At 40.7% G+C, this 12403-nt stretch overlaps 2 protein-coding genes across 2 annotated transcripts in view; both read right to left on the reverse strand.

The window, feature by feature from the left end:
- The window catches only part of cxadr (CXADR Ig-like cell adhesion molecule), a 38222-nt gene extending 28268 nt beyond the window's left edge, over nt 1-9954 (reverse strand). Inside the window, exon 1 of the mRNA XM_040013343.1 lies at nt 9757-9954. Coding sequence (XP_039869277.1) covers nt 9757-9808 — 52 coding nt within the window. The 5' untranslated portion in view covers nt 9809-9954. The remainder of the gene's footprint in view (nt 1-9756) is intronic.
- The window catches only part of LOC120720571, a 914567-nt gene that overhangs the window by 835912 nt on the left and 66252 nt on the right, over nt 1-12403 (reverse strand). The gene's annotated exons all lie outside the window — the stretch shown is intronic.

The following is a 12403-nucleotide window of genomic DNA, read 5'->3' on the forward strand; positions in this document are numbered from 1 at the left end:
GGAGACTTTTTTAATATATAGTAGTACACCACAATAGGCCTGTTTTTTTACCACCGCACACAGAATCTGTCAGAGGTTCAAGCACACGTAGAGTCGAGCTGACATCTACCTAGCAAGCAAGCTGGAACAAGCTGCATACCACTACCTGCAGCACCCTGGGGGTCTGTCTGCCACACTGTGTACCCTCAATGAGACGTCTAGCTCAAAGTGTTATGCAAAAACAAAAAGGATATGAACCTGTAATGTGGGGAGAAAAATAGGACTAGTGCTTTCGGTCGTGGATGGTGTCTACAGGCAATTCCATTCTTTTGGAAGAATAAAGCAAAAGATGCATGAAATTCAATAGAAAATTAGAAACAACTTAAAAACCTTTAAGGGTGGAAAACTCTTTATTTAACAGCGGGTAACTCTTCATGCTTGATTTATTAGTTATTTGTATTTAAATGCTACACTAGTTATGATATAAACAAATTGCATTTGTTTATATAATATTGCCCCCCCCCTTCCCTAGAAATGATTATACAGAAATCCTTCAAGTCTCCTTCACTGCTTGCTGCGCTGTAGCGTCTTTGCTTCGGTGCAATTTATCTACAGAAAAATTGTATTCTGGACGTGTTCATTTGAGATACGAGGCACATGAAAACCCTTATTATCGTCTCAGCGAACATCTTTTTTGTCACAGAGCCCATTATTCCTCATTAGGAGCACCGGGCCTTGTTTGCACCACAAAGCTGGGCATTGAGCAGCAAAGTCATAAATGTGCTTTAAGGGTTATCCCCCTAACGGTGCGACACGGCGATGATGACCGATGGACTCGGAGCGGAGAGTATCAGCACTACTGTGACCTTGTTTTAACTAACAGGTTACATGGACAGCAAGAGGCTGTGTGCTGACAACAGGTAGACACAAAGGGCAGACCTTGATATTTCAAACGGTGCAACGAGCCAAAAGACTTTCTAAAGACTCCAGGGATCATGACAGGACGTGGAAATTTAACTACTCAGGAAATGCATTTAGGCCAGATGAATAAAGATATCATTTTACTCCAAAGAAGTTTTAATGAACAGAAATATACACAGAGTGTAAAAGTGAAACCACTGCCCTGCTGATTTAATTTTGGCCCAATTTTTATTTATATTTTTCTTCTAAGAGATGCACTCGCACTAACTGATTAAAGAAGACCAATTTCAGAATCAGCATACTTTATTAATCCCTAAGGACATTATGTGGGTTACAGTTGCTCCAGTACAGTAACAGACTAGATCAGGGGTCCCCAATCCCAGCCCACGAGGGCCGATGTCCTGCAGGTTTTAGACGCGTCCTTGATCCAGCACAACTGATTTAAATGGATAAACGACCTCCTCAACATGCCTTGAAGTTCTACAGATCTAAAACCTGCAGGGCACCGGCCCTCAGGGACCCCTGGACTAGACTATTCAATACAATATGTTACAGATTTAATAATAATTCCTAATAAATATCAAAGATTGACAGAAGTGATTATAAATAATGATCAAGAATGTCGACAGCAACATTACTGAGTAGAAACGAGCGTGTGCAAAAAGGCTGTAACTATTCCAGTGTTTACTTGCACTCTCTCCTATCATCCTTAGCCTTCAAACCCCTATGCTTTATTTATAACATGTATACAATTCATTGCAGTTTTTTTCTAAGAGCTTACAGGGTACGCAACGTTACAATTTACTGAGCAAAAATATTAAACATTCACCCTCAGCTTTTCAAATGAATTAGCTGAACAACATAGTCTAGCAAATCAATTATTGGACAATGAATAATAGAACTGAAGTAATGCAGCTGATGATGCCATGTCAACACTGACACGCCAAAGTGTTATAGAAGCTGGACAGAGGCTACACAAGATGACGATGATCCGTCAGTGTAATACTGACTTTAGTCATAAAGTCAGTATTACAGAAGACAAGGGTTCAAGATAAAACTTGCCAATATATCTTCCTACAAGAATGCTTTGGCAGCAGCCCCAGAATGCAGCTTCACTCTCAACCCTGTGAAAAAGCAATGAGCTCTGAATACAAAGTGCTCTCACACCCATTAACAGGACTCTCAAACAGGCACCACTATTAATCATTTTCATTTATTCTCTAGCCGGCAATAATTTGTTCATTTAATAATTCAGATACGAAATGGAAGCTAGAAGAGAGGTAATGTGGCGAGGTAAAGGTGGGCTCAGTATTTCTCACTTCTACGTAGGTGAGCGGGAGCCTGCACAGGGCTGGCATGCTAAAATATTAACGTGTGGGCTGTGAATATTCATGCGCGGCCATCCCCATCGTGAGATTGTGGAGGACACACCAGTGTCCCTGGAGTGTAATCCGATTCTACGTGCCCCTGCTTCATTTCCAAGGACAAGGGGCTTTGGGTGGGGAAGGCGCTCGGCTGAATAGAAAACGGCGACTGCAACACGTTTCAGCCAATGGGAGGCAGGGAGTGGCGTTAGACTGATGGGTCACGACGAGGTTGACCTCCAGTCATTACTGTCTGTGTGAGCTGATAATGGATCAGGTTGTGCTGCCACTGTCATAGCTTTACGTAAAAGTGACAACAGATATTATCCTAATAACAGTGAACGTTTCAAGACATTTAGATGAATCTGAAATAGGAGTTTCGATCTGCTATAAAAGAGGATCCATATACAGAAGAGGGAGGCTGGATTTAGAGACAGACACACACACACGTACTCCCCGTGTCTGTTTTCAAAAGGTAACCAAGCAACCAGGCTCTTGTCACGGCCTTTGGTTATAGGCTTATCAGGTAACTCCCTTCTGTGCCCGTCCCGCTCACATTTTTACAAGGTTGCTTTGTGCTTTATTCTGTTTTATGGCAGTGGCCTCACTCTTGACCCAAACAAGAGTAAAGCCACTTTTGTCTGGGTCAAGCGAGGAGTGGAGGGGGTTGAGAGAGTACCAGGGAAGGCTTCTAATACCTTTCCTGGAAGAATGACTACTCGGACTGTGCGAGACATGCAGAGTGTAGACTGCCAAATCCAAATCAACAGGTTATGTAACCAAAGCAAATAAATGACACACATGTCAGAGAGAGCTAAGGACACTGTTTTCACCTATGACAAAAACTGTTTCCCTGATGAGCTAAGAAACAAGCTATTTTCTTCTCTGCAGCATTGACACTAATGGCTTATTTCCAACTGCAACCAGCCAATCAGTGAGCCAATCTCCTCGAGCGCCATCGTTTATTTTTATTTATTTTCTAAATACTGTTTTCCTTCTTTTCCTTCCTTCAGTCATGAGAATTAAGAGTATTAAACTGTAGTTTATGCACCAAGACTGAGTATGTGCTAGCGCACCTGTCTAAAGTACAGTACACAGCATCAGCTCCTGTTCAATCCATGACTTCATTTATTCTAAATAAATAATGCTGTTCTGCTGTATGTCCAAATGTGTCCAACTCACACGGCTTATGGATGGAGCACGCTGTTACCTGGTGCTGCAGGAACAGGATAAACACACAAGACCCCGAGAAACAGCTGGCAGCCACAAACTAAACTCCAGGACACTGATAACATCATTCCTCCTCAGACTTATTTGTCTGATCTGTCACAGAGATGTAAATGGAAAACCTCACACACATGAAAGGCTTATGGTGATTTTAGAGATGTGATTTGAGCTCCACTGGGTGCTAACGGCATGCAAACTGTGTCTTCAGTATGAAAGCTCCGAGCCTCGCAACACTTAGCGTTTCAAATATAATTGTTATCTTATCCTGTGATTTACCCATGAGTATTTCTCATTTGTACTTAATTTTTACAAACACTTTGCATTAAATCATTTTAAGATCTCATGGCTGAAGCACAGTAGGACACGTGCTTATATTATACACAGTAGCAAACCCATGCGTACTTTAAATATGTACAAATTCGTCTTGGAGGAGATGGGGAACATACAAACATACATTCATTCAGTCCTATCATTACACCAACAGACAGAAACAGGCACAGACAACACTAAGAGATTAATGGTGATTTCTGCATAAATCCAAAATACAAACACACTTCAGAAAAACGTCTGGAGTGCCGTCTGCCAAACAAACCAATGCTGCTTACTTTGTAGTGCACACTGCAAAAAATATTTGTTTGCTACAGGGAACACATTCAATTTAAGCTTGTGCGTGTCAGGAATTAGAGACACACACTGTTGTTGTTTTGTCACTTTTGAATATGGCAATATATCAACATAATAACTGGAATTTTAACCATTTCCAGTTAAATTGTTTTAATGTGGTTCATTCTGAAAACAAACCAGTGGGTGATACCAGAGACATGGTAACATGTATCTCTGTCACTTTATGCAGAAACGTCTAAAGCACTTGCTTGTACCAACACCAACTACAAAAGCAAACCTTGTACATCTTAATTAGAATCACTCCCCATGCTCGTCACCGACATCGCCTAGGTTTGGTGGACAAAGTTGCGATCAGAATGTAAAAACTGCATCTTCAGTTCGGTGGTATGCTCTCAGCATTGCACACGAGCTCAGCATAATTCTGTGCTCTGTGATTGCCAAGAAATTTCTGGACAACCTGCACAGACGCTTCCCTCGCTGCCGATTGGCTTCAGTTTCGTTTTGAACTCGTTGTCAAGCAGTTTGAGGACTTTACAACCAACAAAATCACCTTAAATTAGGTTTCAGTTTTCTCGGAACCAAACATTAATCAATTTTTTCTGTTTCAAAATGAGAACACAAGTCCAAAACATTTGTGTTACAGCTGACTGACGGTGCTGACAGAAACGTTGACAGCATGTAAAGAGTAGCCTGCATTACCAGAAGTTTCACAAAAACAAAAAATGCCCACAGTGAGCAGTAGATATTGACACCAACAACGATAGGTGCGCAAAACTCTGGGCAACACCTGCAGACTGCCAATGCAGCATGACGGAGGCCTTAAAACATGATTAACAGGCTGGCTGTCAGGCCACTTGTAACGGCAGTAACATCTAAAGTGAATCTAACATCGTGCTGTAACTAATAAACTGCCTCTCTAGTCGAAGCATTCTGCTTGTAAACAAAAAGCACAAGCCATCACCACAAATCATAGTATTTGGTTATGCTAGCAGTAGAGCAGGGCGATATGGCCAAAAATATTTATCACGATATACATTTGAAAATTTGCGATAACGGTATAACTGACGATATAATTGATGCGAGACAAAATACAACTCCACAACTTTACAAGCACAAAAAAAACATCCATTTATTTTCACTTAAACAAGAAGCTGTTTTTTATGTGCATTAAAGCCATATAAAAATGTAACAGTGCAAATGCAAATTCCTTGCTGAAAGTTTAACCAAAAGGCATTTCCAGTAGAAATGGGCTGACATATCCTGAGCATAACCATGTATATTATCCACTAAAGTTAAAAAGAGGTGCTTTGCAACATTAAACTGCAGTGTGCCAAATAAAAAAGTCAAATACGTATTTTTCGGACCATAAGGTGCACGGGATTATAAGGCACATTAAGTGAAACAAAGCAGTCAGATAAATCAAACTTTATTCAACTCATTCTTCTTCCTCCACTTCTGTACCATTGATTCATTAATGCTGTATTCTATCACAGCTGCTCTATTCCCATGTTGTTGCAGTATATTAATGACTAACCTCGTATTGTGGATGGATTATCTCAGTTGTTCTCCTGACTGAAGTTTGGTCCGTTTACAGCATCCTGCCATGCGACTGCATTTGTCCCTAACCATTGGGAACCTTCACGTTAACTTTTATCCAGTGGAAAAAAGTTAGCGTTCATCCTCCAGCTTCACTGTGTTTATGCTATGCTAGGATAGCTGTGTAGCTAGCGATCACATAGCACATCATTATATACCAGCTAGCCCAACTTCAGTAACCCTACAAACGTCACTGCTGTTTAGTTTTCTGTCTTCATTTATGTTGGAAGTGACAGCAGAGCTGTACGTTTGAATGTTTTCAGAAATCTCTCAGTCAGAACATGCTATATCATGCTTAGGTAACTAGCGAAACTAGCGAGCTAACTTCTGCTAACTTCCTGCTAACTTCTAACTCCGTTAAATGTAATAAATTCTGTTTTCATGGATGCCTGGATGTTAAACTTCATAGTTTCACCTGGTAAAGCAGCAATGCTGATCGTTTTATTAAAGATGAAAGAATTTAGACAGTTTGTAACTCTCAGTGATGCTGCAGTGTTTGTTTGACTTTGAGACCTGAAGCAGACGGCGTTTAGGACCCAGATTACTCCCAGATTTACGAGCACCTTAGTCCGACAAATACAGCAATAACGATGGCCTGCTTGCATGTTGTACAAAAAAAGTGCTTTGTTGTGTATCTGACGGACAAACACCAAACCAGTTCCACATCACTGAAGCTGCACCATTTTTACAAACCAATTCTATTTCATCCGTTTCACTCAACGATCCGCTTTCTCCCTTCTCATTCTCCGTTGCCCCCATGCTTTTTCGGCCATGTGTGTATGAAAACAAAGGCACTGCGCATGCGCGTTTTACCCATATTCTATCGCGATGTTTTATTTTCTTATCGTTGCCTAACATTGTACCGGTATTACCGTGAACTGTATGATATGGCCCAGCCATAGCTAGCAGTCCAGCAGGATTAGTGCATTCGCTGTCCGCTTGCAGTCCAGGTGATGGAGTGTTTCCCTGCAGAGAGCGCTGCTGTCAGATGGAGGCAGTGTAGAAAGTATGTGGTCTAAGTGGTCTAAGTGGTCTGTGGTTACTCTTGCTTGTACTGTTGTCGGTCTGTCAGTCAGCCACAGAGAACAGCAAAGTTAAAACAAAAAGCTGAAAGTGAAAGCGAGTATTAAAAACAATGAAAACTGTCCACTGCAGCCACTGTCTGTGCTCTCCATGTTGTAGTTTAATGATCTTCGATTTTTATTTTTCCCCCCACGACTCCCAGCAAATACTCCCTTTTCGTATTCTGGCCCACTTCTCAACCAATCAGCATTTGGCAGATGCATACATCACACGCTTCCAGCGAATCCTTGGAGGACTCCGTGTGAGCACATCCCATCCAAACGGATGCAAGCACACGGACAATTTGCAGGACCATAAAATTACACTTCAGTTAGCAAGCAGCTAAATTAAAGTTAAAACTGAAAGTACTAGAATAGCGAATTAAAGAAAACGAAGGAGGGTAACAGACGTAACAACAGCAGAACAGACAAACTGGTCAATCTGACATTATGACGCCATCACTTTTATTGCCATTGACTTTTTGTTTGTTTTTTTAAATTTTGCTTTAGAAGGCAGAAAACATGAATTAATATGAACTCTTACATCCAACTATCAAATGTACCAGATTCAGTTTCATTGGCAGACCCTGAGATGTTGACCAAGAAACAATGACATAATCATGTTTGGGAGTATAAACGCTGACAACACTATAAACAAATATTACAGCACAGCTACTATCCCAGTTTATGACAGCATATATATTCAACCATTTAGGTAATAAGCACCAGCCTGGTTTTAAATGACAGGTTCTCTGCTATGTTAATACACAACATTAAAATGATTTAAATAGTATTACATTCAAATTTGACACCATAATTTTTACTGGAAATGTGTATTGGTTCCAAATACTGACTGCTTCCTCATTATACAATATATACGTATAATCCTACAATCATCTGAGCCAAGTTCAAAGTGTCATTTTCATTTATTTGATCTGATTTCTTTTCCCCATAGATTTATCTAGAATTTATCTAGAAAAGATGTATTCTTTTTCATTCAAGAGCACTACCACAACCCTAATATTTATCTGATTTATTTATGATCATATTGTGTATATAGCTCACATATACACCTTGAAAAATAGAAAAACATGTCCACATTTAATGCCATTATAAAATCTGATACCAAAGTTTGGATTCTTATTCCCTGATGATAAATGGTACAATTTAAATGACTTAGACTTCCTATTACAAACGCATTACTTTTGTCAACCCTTTATAGCTCACGAAGAGCCACATATAAATAGGACAGAGAAAATGGAGCAGAAAGACCCCACTTGTTATTTTTGCCATTAAAGTGAGGTGAGCACATTTATGGTGGATTTCTAAGCCAATCAAAGAATGTTTTGAGCCCGCCGGATACTGTTCTTGTCTGATGAAGTGGAACAGCGACCCCATAACGAGACTATGGTGCCATTAAGATGTTAATGAGCCAAACTGGTGTAGACACAAGACTGAATGATGAGACAAAAGGCTAAACAGCACACTATGCAAACCTTAATATTACACTGTGACTCTCACAGCTTTTATACGGAGAGAGAGACTAGGAAATCCTAAATAAAGGATTGCTTTATTACAATTTAATTCTCTCACTAACAAGCCAACTGGATTGCAATGCCTTGACCAAGACTCTGTGGCTTCCCATCAAAAGATCAGAAATGTTTTCACTAAGTACCACAGCATATTGAACTCAAGTTTCACATTATTGTTTAGAGTAGGTGGAGCCACTTGTTAGTTTCAGTGTAAATTCCAGCACATTAAACAGCTACACCCACACCATGAGCCTAAATAACACGGGAAACTCGTTCTAATGCAGATATGAGATGAATTCTCATGAATTCTCGTGTATCATTTGGTTTCGTTTTGATGGTAACAACTAGCAACCCAAATAACATCACAAAATGTTTTAGAAATGAAATCATGCACAGCCAGATACATTATCAAATGCACAAAGCCTTAAGAGGAAACAGCCCAAGCTGGTTAAAATGTAACAAGGTGAAGAAAAACTGGAGTCCACTGTTGACCATTGACAGTTTAAAACAACCGGTCTAATCAGAGGTTTCACACACACTGTCAACAGAACAACATAAACCCTCTCAGGTGAGGGTCACTAGGACTAAACGGCCAACAAAGCAGAGTCCTGGCAGTGAGGCGTTAAAAACGATAAATAAATGATACCGACGTGAAGGAAGCCGTCACAGCAGCAGCAAACATGCGCTCAAGTTGGCGTGATACCGGATTTGGGGCTGGGGCTGGGGGGTAAGGGCAGATGGCAGACGGGGGGGGCGGCAGCACTTTGAAGTCCTGCAGCCACAGGTTTAAAAGCGGATCAAGCTATTGTGTTAGCCACGCGACGATAACCCAAAAGAAATGGACGCACGGAGGGAAATACACTGATTTTTGGCACCGGGGAAATGTCCTTTTTGTCATATAAAATATGAACGTGAGCATTTAAAATCCCAGTTCAGCACATTTTTTAAAAAAGCATTCAGCTCAGGTACAAAACACAGCCACTGGGTAAGGCTGATTAAAAGTGAACTAAACCACTGTCCCTTACTGGTCACTGAGATGAGATATGACCACAAACGACTGAAATGCTGTTCGCCGACCGACCCGTGTGTCAGAAAACAGACATGTTTTTCACAGTTACTTCAGTTTGACTACTTAACTGTTTCACTTTAAATCTGCTTTCGCAGTTCGTTTGTTCTGCTTGTAACACAACTAAACTGACCTTGGGTCACAGCTAGCTCTGTTGGGAAGTGCTTTGTGTTTAACCTAAAGTTACAGCTTCGTCATCAAGTCGAACCACTGAAAAACACGACTTTTAAAAATCATGCGCCTTTCAACTCGTCGAAAAAACACGAGTTTCGGTGTCCACGTCAACGGCTAGCGTTGTTGTACACGTCTGACCGCTCCGAGCCCGGTTCACAGAAATATTCATTAGAGTCAAAGTAGCTCAGCTTCAGCTCAGTCGACAAACTTACCTGCGAAGAGGCTCAACAGTGAGACACACAACCGGGCCGCCGAAAGCTCCATTCCTGCTCAACTATTCCGCCGCCTGTTCAGTGAAACTTGGTGAAGAACTTGTGCTGAATTTGAAGTGAGACTCGGCAGCTCAGCCCCGACACAGCATCCAAACTCCACACCGCCTCCTCCTTGTCCTCCACTCTGTGCAGGTGCACAGCGAAGCGCGCCGCACTGCGTCACGTGACCGCCGCTTGGCCTATCCATCCCACGTCCAGCGACGCCCCCTGCCGGTGCCCATGCTACGGTTCGCTCAACCTGCCCGTGTCTTCTTATCCGCTGGATCTTTGAAGAATGATTTACGGTACAACGGCACTACTCTGTGTGTGTCCCAGCCAGAGGCCCTCACGGACCTTTCCTTCAATGGTTCTCTAAAGATTCCGCTTCAGTCAATCAGGGAACTTTTCTTCACGGAAGTTTATTTTGTGAAACCACAAGAGGATGTGCTGGAAGAGAACTGACATATAAAATATTGGATACAGAGTCCAACAATTGACAATCGTACAACATTACTTTAGTTAAAAATAAAATAAAAATAAACGAAATAAATAAATCACAAGACTACTTATGTAACAGTACAAGAAATTTAGCCTCAAGACATACTCAAGTAAGGATGATGGCAGTGAATTCTTGATTGTATTGTTCAGCTGAAAATTATTTTAATTACTTATATTGAGCTGGGCAGTTTTATGTAGAATATAATCTGTAAAAACCTGCAAAATAAGTAAGCAACTAAAGCTGTTAATAAATGACATCTTGCTAATACAAATGACAATATTTAGATCGGGAAATGTAGTAGAGCAGAAGTACGATGACACATTTTGTACTGTAAAACATTTGAGTAACAGTTCTCAGCTACATTCCACAACTTGACTCCCTGCCATCCAGCTGGAATGACCGTGATTATATTTATATAGCATCAGGTCAGCTGTTGCCTCAAGGTGCTTTATGTTGAAACCAACAATCAGACGATCATGATGAGCAAGCACTTGGTGAAAGTGGGGAGGAAAAACTCCCTTTGAACAGGGGCAGCCATCCGCCGTGACCAATTTGGGATGAAAGGGAAGAGAAGGAGAGGAGGCAAAAGACACACTATAAGAGACAACCAGACAACCAATTGGAAAACTGAACAAAAAAAGCTCAGTGACTCAAACTTGAGCAAAAGCCTCACATGTGTGAGGAATACACAAACTGGGAAATATATTTGTGACCACAGTTAAAAAATAAGTTAAACACAGCAAACGTGTAGCAAATTGATTGAATAAGAAAAAGCAAATATGTTAATAAGATCCAAACTAATCTGAAATCAAAAGAAATACTACATGTCATGAACCACTGTCATTTCTTTACATTATATTGCGAAGGCACTGCAGCAGCTTTGAAACAAGTGCACAAATAAATAGAAAATACAGTATGTAAGCCAACAAGAGAGTTTCTAAAAAGCTTGAAAGTCAATGTTTGACAACCTTTATTATTCAACACAGACTTAACTCTCCCAGACAAGCTTTCCTGTAACTTCTTTAAGTAGTGTTCAGAAATAGTTCTCCAGGCTTTGATCTCTACCGTGTTTTACAGATTTCTGTAGACTCACTGTTGTACTTCTCTCCTGAGCTTCAAACATATTAAACACAGTTTAAACTAAAATTTCAAGTGTGGATTAATCTCCCCATAACATCGTTGCCACTGATTTTTAGTCCAGGTCTTGTGTGATTTTGCATATCTCACCCTTTGGCTGGTAGTAATATAGTTTCTAAAGATACAATTTTAAATTGTTTGTTAACCTTCCTCTGAAAATGGTCAGGCACAACGACTGGACTGAAAATAAGCGAAAAAGTAGCCAATGTCCAAATTAAACTTTGAAAGACCTCCAGGGAATCTGGAACAGTATTGCTCAAGATCACTTTAAAAAAGACACAGTACTGTACAATTTCAATTAAAAATAATGTTGTGTATAACATGAAACAGTGGGGCAGTGGTTAGCACTGTCACCTCACAGGAAGCGGGTTCCTGCTTCCTGTTCTCCTTGTGCCTGCACTGGTTGTGTCTGGATGCTCCAGCTTCCTCACACAGTTCAAATCATGCACATTAGGTTAGCTTGTAGTTCTAATTTGGCCATGACTGTGAATGGTGATCTTTCTGTGTTAGGCCTGTGACAGACTGGGAACCTGTGCCAGATAGGACGGAGGTGCACACTGAAGTAGATCAGTGTGTGTTAAGAGTTGCTGTTTGTTTAGTGACCTCCTCCCCACCACAGCTTCAGATGTTTCCAGGTGGCAGAAATAAACAGCTGAAATACACATAGGGTTTTTTGTTTTTATATTTAGAATTATTGCTAAATTATTCAGGTCTTCTTTGTCAGAAGTTATTAGGTATTTATTCTGAAACACAGGATCGGTTTCTGTGGGCTTTACATTGAGTTTTACTAAGTTTTCAGAAGACTCCCTTTTCTTCCCCTTAAGGTCTTCGGGTACTCTGTAATAATGATAACTGGTGCAGGAGGAGGGCTAAAAGGAGCCCTGTTGTATTTTGGCAGCCCTGGAGTCCTCCTACAGGTTGAGCTCCAATCTTCTACATATTCTTACAGAAAGCAGTTTTGATGTGAGGTTT

Source organism: Simochromis diagramma, unplaced genomic scaffold (genome assembly GCF_900408965.1).
Source record: "Simochromis diagramma unplaced genomic scaffold, fSimDia1.1 OVJJ01000123.1, whole genome shotgun sequence".
Lineage (NCBI taxonomy): Eukaryota > Metazoa > Chordata > Actinopteri > Cichliformes > Cichlidae > Simochromis > Simochromis diagramma.